At 45.4% G+C, this 13541-nt stretch overlaps 1 protein-coding gene across 1 annotated transcript in view; it reads left to right on the forward strand.

Moving 5' to 3' along the window:
- Positions 1 to 203: 203 nt before the first annotated feature.
- Positions 204 to 13541, forward strand: part of LOC124580219 — a 77919-nt gene continuing 64581 nt past the window's right edge. Inside the window, exons 1-3 of the mRNA XM_047131258.1 lie at positions 204 to 266; positions 424 to 528; positions 686 to 891. Coding sequence (XP_046987214.1) covers positions 204 to 266; positions 424 to 528; positions 686 to 891 — 374 coding nt within the window. The remainder of the gene's footprint in view (positions 267 to 423; positions 529 to 685; positions 892 to 13541) is intronic.

The raw sequence follows: 13541 nt of genomic DNA on the forward strand, positions 1-13541 counted from the left end.
ACAGGTTAGTGAGCTGCAGGCGTTCGGCAGGTGGTGCCGCTGTTGGTGGTGTGCAGCGTGAGCGCACTGCTGATGCTGGGCTTCGAGGTGTTCGTGGTGTGCAAGGCGCGCCATTTGACTGTAGTGGGGTGCCAGGTTAGTGAGCTGCAGGCGTTCGGCAGGTGGTGCCGCTGTTGGTGGTGTGCAGCGTGAGCGCACTGCTGATGCTGGGCTTCGAGGTGTTGATGGTGTGCAAGGCGCGCCATTTGACTGTAGTGGGGTGCCAGGTTAGTGAGCTGCAGGCGTTCGGCAGGTGGTGCCGCTGTTGGTGGTGTGCAGCGTGAGCGCACTGCTGATGCTGGGCTTCGAGGTGTTGATGGTGTGCAAGGCGCGCCATTTGACTGTAGTGGAGTGCCAGGTTAGTGAGCTGCAGGCGTTCGGCAGGTGGTGCCGCTGTTGGTGGTGTGCAGCGTGAGCGCACTGCTGATGCTGGGCTTCGAGGTGTTCGTGGTGTGCAAGGCGCGCCATTTGACTGTAGTGGGGTGCCAGGTTAGTGAGCTGCAGGCGTTCGGCAGGTGGTGCCGCTGTTGGTGGTGTGCAGCGTGAGCGCACTGCTGATGCTGGGCTTCGAGGTGTTCGTGGTGTGCAAGGCGCGCCATTTGACTGTAGTGGGGTGCCAGGTTAGTGAGCTGCAGGCGTTCGGCAGGTGGTGCCGCTGTTGGTGGTGTGCAGCGTGAGCGCGCTGCTGATGCTGGGCTTCGAGGTGTTCGTGGTGTGCAAGGCGCGCCAGACGGCGCCCAGCCGGCGCCACCTCTTCCTGGGCCAGACGCTGCTGCTGGGGCTGCTGCTGTGCGCCGCCGTCGCCGCCGTCGCCGCCGCCACGCCCACCCCCGCCGTCTGCGCCACCATCAGGTACCGTCGCTCACTCTTTGCTCAACTGTGAAACTTCACAAATGATACCACGTGTTCAGTAAGCACTTCATCTTGTCTACCGTTTACCTTGCCTCTTCTGCATTCAGACCCTGGAGACTATGTCATTCTGACTCGCTACTGCTTTAATTTTCACATAAAGGTCAGTACACGATGGACATCACAGAACAGGACAGAATGTAACGAACCATCACCGTCAAGGATTTTAGGGGTGGAAGTTTTGTCGTTTGCAGCTACCCCATCCTGCTGTCTTCCACATATCTTTGCAATCCATGACAGCGAAAATAAAAGACGCTTACCCCAGTTCTTCAGTGTGGTGTAAGGCACTGGAAACGTAGTTATTTGCAGGAGGTCCCTGTTTTGTTTCAGTGCTGGGAGGGGCCGAAGGAAATCCCAACTCTAATAACAAAGAATGAGGAGAAACAAGAAAACATTGATATAGTCTGAAATTAGAATTAATGAAAACACAATATTTAGAGATCAGCCTTCACTAATGTTATGAAACGAGAGATGACACAGAACACGTACACAGAACTACGATCAGGGCGGAGAGGGAATACCAACCAGAGAGAGCATGTCAAAATGCCAAAGGACGAGATTTCAGTGAATCCTACCAAGCGGCTGACGCCATGGGATTGTGCTCGTAGCATGAGATACTTTTTACTTACTGAGTAGACGAATAGGCCAGCGTAACCTAATGATGTCGCTGTGTTCTGTGCAAGATGATCGACAGCTAAACTGCTACTAATTGCAATTGGTTAAATACCTGTAGCAAGATGCGTCCACAACGGAGATGAAGCTGCAACTGCTGGTCCGACTCGAAGCTCAAACTGAATAAGTAGGACATGGCGCTGGTCAGGCCTTTTGTGGGTTGAATGGCACCACTGTCCTGGCATACACGTCAAAAAGTAAAGAGCCGTTGCCAACTACCTAGGAGGGCAGGGGCTGACGCCTTCTTAGTGAGACATAGGAGCTGTCACGTCATTTTGCCGAGAGGTTTCCTGTTCTGGGTCACATCTAACCGGCGCAAAGGCGGTTCTCACTGTATCCCCATGCCTTCACAAGTAAGGAGGAGGACCGTTTTTTACAACAGGAGTAGTTTTTACCGGTTGCTGCCATTCGGAGTATATTATCAATTTATTTTAATGACGGCAGCTGAAATCTACTTCCACATCCTGGTTCCTCAGTATGTTAACAATAATTGTCATAAACTTTCTTTTCCCTCGGAAGTTTCGTTAATGGTTTCAATCGTGGCTGAAATTTCAAGAAATTCGAAATAAAATTGATAGAGAAATTATGTTTACACCACCGGGTTGTACATTACTAAATGATCCTCGATCTGTCATTCGATTAATTGCTTATTAATTCCTATTCGACTCTTTCTTTCTTTGTAACCTTGTCCGGCTGCCCTTGCTCTTGTACACATCTCATCACTTGGTGAATGTTTCTTCTGTGAGCGTTCATTTATAAAGGAGTCCAAATATTTGAAAGCAAAAAATTATTTAGGTTTCATAATACGCGAACAAAGGTAAAGCTAAAGCTGTACGTAAGTAACAATATAAATGGGTTCTTTTCTTTAAAAAATTGCGACATAGTGGATGAGCTAGACCGTAGAGTGGGAACAACTTAAAGTAATATACTATATAGCGAGACATGGCTGTTATGATGTATTTCATGTTGCTTTGGAGAGTAAAAATATAAAAGTTGGTGAAATTGCTAGCTGGATTATTGTGAAAGACAATGTGCCATATGGACGCTCTGTCTGTAATTTCACAACGGCGTATACTTCGCTGGAGAGGGAGTGTGGGTTTTAGGAAAATGTTTAGGTAAATGTTGCTTCTTCTCTGCGACTGTCTCATTACGGGTTAGACTGGCAGCTCTTTACAGACGAAGAGTCACGTGATGCAAAGGTTGAGACACAGGTGACATATTTGGAACGAGCACCTCGCTAATAGAAATTCGCCCATCCTAGAGAGGAATTTTAAAATCTTACTTGGGTGAGGGTGTTCCCTTGGACAGAACAAGTATGATGAAGCTCTAGCCTTTCTGATGGAAGCATCCCGCCACTCGCCCCAAATTATTCAGGAAAAAAAAAAAAACAGGGAAATCTGAATAAGGTCGCTTGAACAAAGACTTGAACGAGGTCCTCCCGGGTACGAATTTAGTTTCTTCATCATTGCACTTCGTCGTTCGGCTGGTTTTCACAGATCAGCTGAAGCGAATTCCGGTACTATCTGAAAACTTTTATATATTTTATGGCGCAATCTTTTCTGACAGAAACAAATATTTTATCATTTTTTTTTATAATACCAGGACTCACACAGACAAACAGTGCGTCCGAAGAAGGATCTCGTATTGATGATGTGAAAGAGATTCTTCTGTCCTACCACGAACAAACACATAAACACGTTTGCGTGGATCTTTGTGTTGTGTAGCAAACAGGTTCGAGTCACATTATCTAGTTCCCTGACAAAGTTTTCCTGTCTCGTCACCTGCTTCCATCTCAGCTGGCAGAGAGACGCGGAGTGAACTTCGGCGAGGGGCAGCCCGTTCCGCACGAGTGGCGATCGCCTGAGCGAAGAATGTCGGCCGCGGTGTCGAAGCAGCCACGCGGCGCCGGCGGCAGTGAAAAAGCGTCGCAAACCTGTCGCGCGGCCGCCTCGCGCCGCGGCTCGCCAGTGCGCAGGCGAGTCGCGATAAGTAGGCAATTAATTAAGCCGCAGTGCCACTTGTCATCTCAATTCCTCGCTCCGCTGTCGTTACTCATGTAGTGCAGTTGTACGTGTTTCATAATTACCGTGACGGCTGTGTATGACACGCGGTAATCGGATTTTAATACTCTCGTGCTTAGACTATTCGTGGAACCAGCTTTTCAAATTTGTCATTGGACTGCTCTGCTACAATATAGAGAAGATATGTTCGTACAGTTATGTCAGTTTCATCTACTGCTGTGGCGCGCTACTCCGAACAGAAGCAGAGAGTAATTACTAACTTTTTTTTCCAAACATAGGGGACAAGCGAACGGGTTTTCAAGAAACCAACTAGCTTTTCTAGTAAATTTGTTTCACTTCAGAATAGCCTTTCATTTATCATTTCGTTCACGGGGACCATCGAGATCAAGGAAATAGCACCAGAAGTGATTAAAATAACTTCAGAATCAAAAGCACATTTTCAAAATATCAAAATAGTACACAGAATGCCTTACGTGCGGCCCAATATATCGAGGTGAGTCTGCAGACAGACCACTAACTCCCATCAGATGTAGCGCTTTCCTCTTTCGTCATTTACTGACCACAACGTACTTTAGTAGAAAACGTGGATGATATTTACGAAATATTGAACCGTAACGGAGAGGAGAATAACGTTTCTTTTCTGGCTCTCAAACAGTAGCTTATACGTGCTCAGGGATACAGTTCCCTGTGGGAAGCCGGCCGTGGTGGCCGAGCGGTTCTGGGCGCTACAGTCTGGAACCGCGCGACCGCTACGATCGCAGGTTCGACTCCAGCCTCGGGAATGGATGTGTGTGATGTCCTTAGGTTAGTTAGGTTTAACTAGTTCTAAGTTCTAGGGGATTGATGACCTCAGAAGTCAAGTCCCATGGTGCTCAGAGCGATTTGAATTTTTTGAACCCTGTGGGAACACAAAATTTGATTCGAATGGTTCAAATAACTCTGAGCACTATGGGGCTTAATATATGACGTCATCAGTCCCCTAGACTTAGAACTACTTAAACCTAAGTAACTTAAGGACATCACACACATCCATGCTCGAGGCAGGATTCGAACCTGCGACCGTAGCAGCAGTGCGGTTCCGGAATGAAGCGCCTAGAACCGCTCAGCCACGACGGCCGCCTACACACAATTTGAAAAAAGAAAAAAGTCGCTTTGTAAACGTCTTGATAACGATAGCCCACACAGTGCACAAAGCGACACACACCGTCAGGCACGCACACGTATTTTCTGTCATATTGCCTTCAGCATTCAAAACACGAATTACATTTTCAGTAACTCCACTGAAAAATTAAATACATCGCAATACCCAGAAGAAAGAACTGCAGAGAATCGATGACTTATTTAGAGATTGGATATTGATCCCGAAAGTAAATAAATGTAACGTACATAATTAGTTGAAGAGATCCATTGTAGTTTGAGTAAATTATTGGCTATAAATCTCTGGGAAAAGTACCAAACCAAACTATTGTACCAGACCTTCTTTTACTTGGATGTTAAAAACTCGTGGCCAGGTTAGCAGAAAATGTCACCACATCCTAACGCAAAAAAGCTCTAGAGATGTGGAGCAGACGGAAACCCGCAGGGCGTACTTTCGATAGAAGCTGCAAGAAGAGTCTGCCAACACAGCCAGAATCGCTGCCTGGTCCTCACAGTGCAACAAATTACTACATATCTATCTTCGACAACCGCTGCTGGGACTGCAACACTGCTGACGCTGCAGAAGTACGGAAGTAGACTATAACGATGGCAGTCTGGATTACCGCATGTCCATGCCCGCCACTGAGACACTTCCTTGGTCTACGTGACGACGAGTAATGGCACCCATTAATACAGCCCGTCCCGACTACGCATTGTCTGTTTCCACCTGCATCCAGCTATCATCCATCTGAAATGAGCCATCTAGTTCTTTCTAAAAGAATGGTTCAAATGGCTCCGAGCACTATGGGACTCAACTTCTGAGGTCATCAGTCCCCTAGAACTTAGAACCACTTAAACCTAACTAACCTAAAGACATCACACAATTCCACGCCCGAGGCAGGATTTAAACCTGCGACCGCAGCGGTCGCGCGGTTCCAGACTGTAGCGCCTAGAACCGCTCGGCCACCCCGGCCGGCAGTTCTTTCTACTGGACGCTGTTTTTGCTAGCTGTAGAACTACCGACTGTGTCTAGGCCTGATGCTGCTGGGAGTCGAATTGGTGAATTTCAGCCGAGGACCATCTGCAGGATGACTTCTACCGACTTCATTGTGCCTACGTGGGGGTTCATGTTCGCGCCTGGGTCTATCCTCCTAGCCGCCACCTGGCTTTTGAGGGCATACTCTGCTATTGCAGCACCGCCCCTACATCCTGCGCTGGGGCCCACGGTTCAGCTCTGCGTGCTCGAGTGCTTTCCGCACTGAGTCCTGCATCTTCACAGTGGCGTGCCAACCGCCTAGCCGAGGCATGACGCTGCCTACACGGCCGCAGTGCTGGCATCGTAACTTCGTGTAAGCTGCTGCCTGCTCGACGGGGCGAGGCCGCGCGCTGGCCGTTACAGGGGAGGCCACCTGAAGAGATAAGAGCACTTCACCGACCGAGACCAGCCAGCCTGGCCTCGGGTCTCTGACCGGCGCCTTACAACACTAAGACTGCTGTACTTTTCGCACGGAATAAATGATTCTATGTAACTGCTATTTCTATGACTTACGTCGTGAGTCCACCTTCTTCCGTGACCCTGCTGCCCTGTTAATCAACACTCATTCCCACCGCAGTCCGTAGCTGGGTACCTAATCTGATCCGTTTACTGGCACCCCGATACAAAAGTAAAAACCGTTGGAGTAAGAGTCCAGAGCGACCGTAAGTCAGACTATCACATAAAGATAGTTAGAGGAGAAACAGATGCCGAACTTACAGAATACTCGTTTCTAACGATTATTGCATAATTGCGGTCTGTTTTAATGGAAGACACAGAGATCTATTAGAGAGCGGCGCATACCGTCGCTGGCTTGTTTATCAACCGCGAGACCTTCTGATGGACGTTACAAGGGAGACGCTGTACGACACAGAGAGATTTACTGTTAAAATTCGGAGAGCGTACACATCAGGAAATTCAGAATGGTTCAAATGGCTCTAAGCACTATGGGACTTAACATCTGAGGTCATCAGTCCCCTACACTTAGAACTAATTAAAACTAACTAACCTAAGGACATCACACACATCCATGCCCGAGGCAGATTCGAACCTGCGACCGTAGCGGTCGCGCGGTTCCAGACTGAAGCACCTAGAATCGTTCGGCCACTGCGGCCGGCCACGTCAGGAAGAGTAGAGTAACACAATACTTTCTCCAGCGTGTCTCGGAAAATGACCACGACGGAAAGATCAGAGAAATCAGAGCTCTTGCTGCCGCCTACCGACAGTGCTACTTCCCACGCATTATTCGAGAATACTGCACGGAAGCAGGGATGGGGAGGATGATACTGACGCCAGAAGAATCCTCCGCTACACGCAGTAAGGTGATTTGCTGAGCACAGACGTATATGTAAAAACCTACAGATGTGCACATTTTATTAGTCGAAGATTCCAAAGCAATGTATAAACGCAAAACCAAGAAATAACGGCCAAAATGAATTCATGATAGCGACTATAACACCACCTTCAAAGTCAATTAAATCTTGATAACCTGCCGTTGTAGCAGCAGTAACTGAGCTAATATCTGCACCAGCCACTTATTGTCTTAGGTAGGCGTTGCCGACCGCAGCGCCGTATTCTGCCTGTTTACATATCTCTGTATTTGAATACACATGCCTGTACCAGTTTCTTTGGCGCTTCAGTGTATAACGGAAGCAAGACAGAAGAAAAATTAAGACATATTCATAGGATTTGTCGATCTCGGAAAACATTCGACAAAGTCAAATGGTGCAATACGGTTGATATTCTGAGAAAAATAGGGGTAAGCCATACGGACAGACGAGTAATGTACAATATGCACAAAAATCAAGAGGGAACGGTAATACTGGAAGACCATGAGCGTAGTGCCCGGATTAAAAAGGGGAGTAAGAAAGGGATGTAGTCTTTCGTCCCTACTGTTCAATCTATACATTGAACACATTGCGGATATACAACAAAGTTTCAAGAATGGGATTAAAATTCAAGGAGGAACCATATGAATGATAAGATTCGCTGAGGACATTGCTTATCTTCAGTGGAGGCGAAAAAGAATTACAAGGTCTGTTGAAAAGAATTAACAGTCTAATGAGTACAGGATATGGGATGAAAGTAAACCAAAGAAAAACGGAAGTAGTGAGAGGTAACAAAAATGATAACAGTGAGAAACTTAACTTAAGAATTGGGGATCACGAAGTAGACGATGTTAAGGAATTGTTCTACATAGTCAGCAAAATAATCGATGATGGATGGAGCAAAGAAGACATAAAAAGTAGATTTGCACTGGCCTTCTTGGCCAAGAGAAGTACTAGTATCAAACATAGACCTTAATTTCAGGAAGAAACTTCTGAGGATGCATGTTTGGAACACGGGAGTGGATGGTATTGAGTCATAGTCTGCGAGAACACTGGAACAGAAGAGAATCGAAGCATTCGCGGCGTGTTGTTACAAAGAATGTTGAAAATTAGGTGAACTGATAATGTAATGATTGAGGAGGTTCACCGCAGAATCGGTGAGGAAAGGAATAGATGGAAAGCATTGACAAGAAGAAGGGACAGTATTTTATTTATTTATTTAGCGTATGGCATTACATATGAACAGCGACTAGCGTTTGTGGATTACATAGTTTTACAAAATTTTACAAAACTATATTAATTTCATAATTTATAGTTTAAAAAATAAATCTATAAATTAATATCTAACTTGTCGATTCATTCAAGGGCTGCCTCCATCACTTCAAAGAAATCTTCCAAGTTCCCATGGTAGGCTCTTCTGCTACAGCTTGTTGCAATGTGATGGATCGTCTGGAGTTCATTTCCACAGTCACACTGAGATGATGAAACCCTTACCCATTGGTAGAGGTTTTCAGCACAGATACTGTGGCCTGTGCGGATCCGATTAATTGTTTTCCAGGCACGTCGCGTTAGTTCCATACCGGCTAGTCTTTGGAGGGTCTGATGTTCCTCATGGGCAATAGTGTTCCACATTTCTGGAAACGTCGAACAGTGTTCTAGCAATGACTAATCTGGCTGCCGAAGAATCGCGCGCACATATACACAGCGTTTACCTATTTGTGTGACCGGTTCGTGGATCATATTTCAGTAGGACAACGACCTGCCTCGTGTGACAGGGAGTGTGCAACCCTTCTTCAGACAACGACAGGTGCCATTGCTACCCGGGGCTGCACGTTAGCCTGGCATGTCGCCCCTACAATAAAACAGAGATATGGGTGAGCAACAATTCACTGATCACGATCCTGCCACAGCCACAAAGAACAATTTTTGGTCTCTTGCACAAAGAGCGAGCGCATCTAGATCCCGCAGGAACACATCCAGATCGTTTTTGACTTCATCCCACGACTCTTACACTCTCAATTTGAAGCGTTTGTGCACCTCAGACCGTATCGAATTCTCCGACTCAGGGATCGTGTACCATTCCAAAATCAAAACAATTTGTGTATTTTCTTGTACGTAATATGTAATATAAAGACCTTTACCCTTCGTTGTGTTGCTATTTTGACACTTGTTAGTGAGCTGTACTGTCTTGGAACGTAAAATAAGTTATATCAAAAGTTTACAGAGACCGGCGGTTGTGTAATCTCTATGAACACTTCTACGTCAGTGTCCTAAATTTCTGTAAAATTATTCTGGGATATCGAATGCGTCACGTAGTAAAATGATATACCAATGTTGCAGCTAGTATTAAAAGTGACTTTCAACAGGATGTGCAACGCTACTGCGTCAACGCAAGTGTAACGTACTATGTTCACTCTTACTCCTAAAATTCCTCAAAATGAACACCATTAAAATTAATTTTCCGATTGGATGACAGGGGTGAAGAGAATGGGACCTGAAGTTCTATGGCTAACTATACAGCCACTCACCTTCACATGAAGATACGAGACGCGATCGAAATCCTGAAGCTGCCCAAAAGCATGAATTTGCGATGATAACTGCCATCTCTCACCGTTTTACCTGCCAGCAGTAGTCGGCATAGGGATGGACTGCACTCGCACGGTCTTCAACAACCACGGCCGTAAACAGCTCTGCAGAAGACGCACAACGTTCTGACACCTAGCCACCCCGGATCAACAATGATCAACGCTATGAGGATACAGAAGGCAATGGAAACCACTGCATTAAGCACAATAATGTGTACCCAGAGGACATATGGTCTGCAACTGAAAAAGTGTCATGGTCATCTTTCCACTGGCAGAAGATTCTGAATCTCCGGGAGGGGACTGCCAAGTGAGAGATGACCACGAGAATGAGACTGAATAATTAACACAGTGGTAACGTTCTACAAATCTGGACGTGGAATGTCAAATGTTTGAACATGGTAGGTAATCTAGAAAATCTGAAAACTGAAATGCTAAGGCTCGGTGTAGATACAGAGAAGGTTAGTGAAGTGAAATGGAAAGAAGACAAGGATTTCTAGTCAGTCGAGAATAGGGTAATTTCAGCAGCAGCAAGAAAGGTAAAACGATAGTAGGATTAGTTACGAATAGGGAAGCAGGGCGGAGAGAGGGTTACCGTAAAGAATTCCGTCACAGCGTTGCTCCCAACAGAAAAGACGGCAAACGAAACCCGACAATAGTTCAGGTATACATGCCGACGTCCAAACAGAAGACGAAGAGAGAGAGAGAGAGTATATGAGAATATTAAACGGGTAATTAAGTACGTAAAGGGAGATGAAAATCTAATATTTATAGCAGATTGGAATGCGGTTGTAGGGGGAGGAATAGAAGAAAGGGTTACGGGAGAATATGGGCTTCATTGAATGAATGAGAAAGGAGAAAGACTAATTGAGTTCTGCGGTAAATTTCAGCTATTATTAGCGAATACTCAGTTCAAGAATCACAAGAGGCGAACATATGATTGGAAAAGACCGGGAAATAGCGAAGAATCCAATTAGATTACATCATGGTCAGGCGGAGATTTTGAAGAAGATACTGGATTGTGAGGCGTATCCAGGAGCAGATACAAACTCAGATCACAAGTTAGTACTGATTAAGAGTAGCTTCAAATTAAAGAGACTAGTCAGAAAGCATCAACGTGCAAAGAAGTGTCATACGAAAGTATTAAGGAATGAAGCGGTACACTTGAAGTACTGCGATAATGAATGGTGCGGTGGGCAGTTCAGATGAAGAGGACTGGACATCTCTAAAAAGGGCAACCACAGAACTTTGAAAGAAAAACCTAGATATAAGGAAGATAACTGCGAAGAAACCATAGATAAGAGAAGACAGTTGACAGACAAAGGAAGAGAAATTCACAAACACAGAAATGCAAGTAACTTAGAAATGAAATATATAGGAAGTTAAAGAAAGATAAGGCAAAATGGCTCCATGGAAAATGTGGAGAAATCGAAAAAGGAATTATTGTCAGAAGGACTGACACAGCATAAAGGAAAGTAAAGACAATCTTTGGTAAAATTAAAAGCAAGGGTGTTAATATGAAAAATACAGTGACAATTCTAATGTTAAATGAAGAAGAGAGATCGGGTGGATGTAAAGAGTACGCTGAAGGCCTCTGTGAGGGCAAGACTTGTCTGATGACGAGATTGAAGAAGAAACAGAGTCGGTACGGAAGAGAGGGGGAGATCCAGTATTAGAATCAGAATTCAAGAGAGCTTTGGACGACTTTAGATCAATCAACGCAGAAGAGATAGATTACATTCCATCAGAATTGCTAAAATCATTGGTAAAAGTGGTAAGCAAACGGCTATTCATTTTGGTGTGTAGAATGTATGAGACTGGCGATATACCGTCAGACTTTCGGTGAAACATCATTTACACAATTCCGAACATAGCAAGACTCGAGAAGTGTGACAATTATCGCACAAACAAAATAACAGCTCACGCACCCAAGTTGCTGACAAGAATAATATACGGATGAATGGAAAAGAAAACTGAGGATCTGTTAGATGAGGATCAGTTTGGCTGGAGGAAAGGTAAAGGCACCAGGGAGGCAATTCTGACGTGGTTGTACACTGAAGAGCCAAAGAAACTGGTACACCTGCCTAATATCGTGCAGGGCCCCCGCGAGCACGCAGAAGTGCCGCAACACGACGTGGCATGGAAGACTGATTTCTGAAGTAGTGCTGGATGGAATTGACACAATGAATCCTACAGGGCGGTCCTTAAATCCGTAAGAGTTCGAGGGGGTGGAGATGTCTTCTGAACAGCATGTTGCAAGGCATCCCGGATAGGCTAAATAATATTTATGTATGGGGACTTTGGTGGCCAGAGGAAGTGTTTAAACTCATACGAGTATACTGGAGCTTACGTACGTGTCATGTGTCAGAGTTGTATCTAGACGTATCAGGGGTCCTATATCACTCCAACTGCACACGCCCCACACAATTACAGAGCCTTCACCAGCTTCAACAGTCAGCTGCTGACATGCAGAATCCATGGAAACATGAGGTTGTTCCCATACCCGTACACGTCCATCCGTTGGATACAATTTCAGACTCAACTGACCAGGCAAAATGATAGCAGTCGTCGACAGTCCATCGTCGGTGTTGACGAGCCCGAGCGAGGCGTAAAGCTTTGTGTCGTGCAGTCGTCAAGGGTACACGAGTGGGCCTTCGTCTCCGAAAGTCTATGTCGACGCTGTTTCGTTGAATGGTTCGCACTCTGACACTTGTTGATGGTCCAGCAATGAAATCTGCAGCAATTTGCGGAAGGGTTGCACCTCTGTCACGTGAATGACTCTCTTCAGTCGTCGTTCGTCCCGTTCTTGCACGGTTTTTTTTTCGGCCGTAGCGATGACGGAGATTTGGTGTTTCACGGGGTTCCTGGCATTCAGGGTAAGCTTGTGAAATGGTGGTACGGGAAAATCAACATTCATCGCTACCTCGGAGATGCTATGTCCCATCGCTCGTGCGCCGACTATAACACCACATTCAAAGTCAATTAAATCTTGATAACCTGCCGTTGTAGCAGCAGTAACTGATCTAATATCTGCACCAGCCACTTATTGTCTTAGGTAGGCGTTGCCGACCGCAGCGCCGTATTCTGCCTGTTTACATATCTCTGTATTTGAATACACATGCCTGTACCAGTTTCTTTGGCGCTTCAGTGTATAACGGAAGCAAGACAGAAGAAAAATTAAGACATATTCATAGGATTTGTCGATCTCGGAAAACATTCGACACAGTCAAATGGTGCAATACGGTTGATATTCTGAGAAAAATAGGGGTAAGCCATACGGACAGACGGGTAATGTACAATATGCACAAAAATCAAGAGGGAACAGTAATACTGGAAGACCATGAGCGTAGTGCCCGGATTGAAAAGGGGAGTAAGAAAGGGATGTCGTCTTTCGTCCCTACTGTTCAATCTATACATCGAACACATTGCGGATATACAACAAAGTTTCAAGAATGGGATTAAAATTCAAGGAGGAACTATATGAATGATAAGATTCGCTGAGGACATTGCTTATCTTCAGTGGAGGCGAAAAGGAATTACAAGGTCTGTTGAAAAGAATTAACAGTCTAATGAGTACAGGATATGGGATGAAAGTAAACCAAAGAAAAACGAAAGTCGTGAGAGGTAACAAAAATGATAACAGTGAGAAACTTAACTTAAGAATTGGGGATCACGAGGTAGACGATGTTAAGGAATTGTTCTACATAGTCAGCAAAATAATCGATGATGGACGGAGCAAAGAAGACATAAAAAGTAGATTTGCACTGGCCTTCTTGGCCAAGAGAAGTACTAGTATCAAACATAGACCTTAATTTCAGGA

Source organism: Schistocerca americana, chromosome 1, assembly GCF_021461395.2.
Source record: "Schistocerca americana isolate TAMUIC-IGC-003095 chromosome 1, iqSchAmer2.1, whole genome shotgun sequence".
NCBI classification, from domain to species: Eukaryota; Metazoa; Arthropoda; class Insecta; order Orthoptera; family Acrididae; genus Schistocerca; species Schistocerca americana.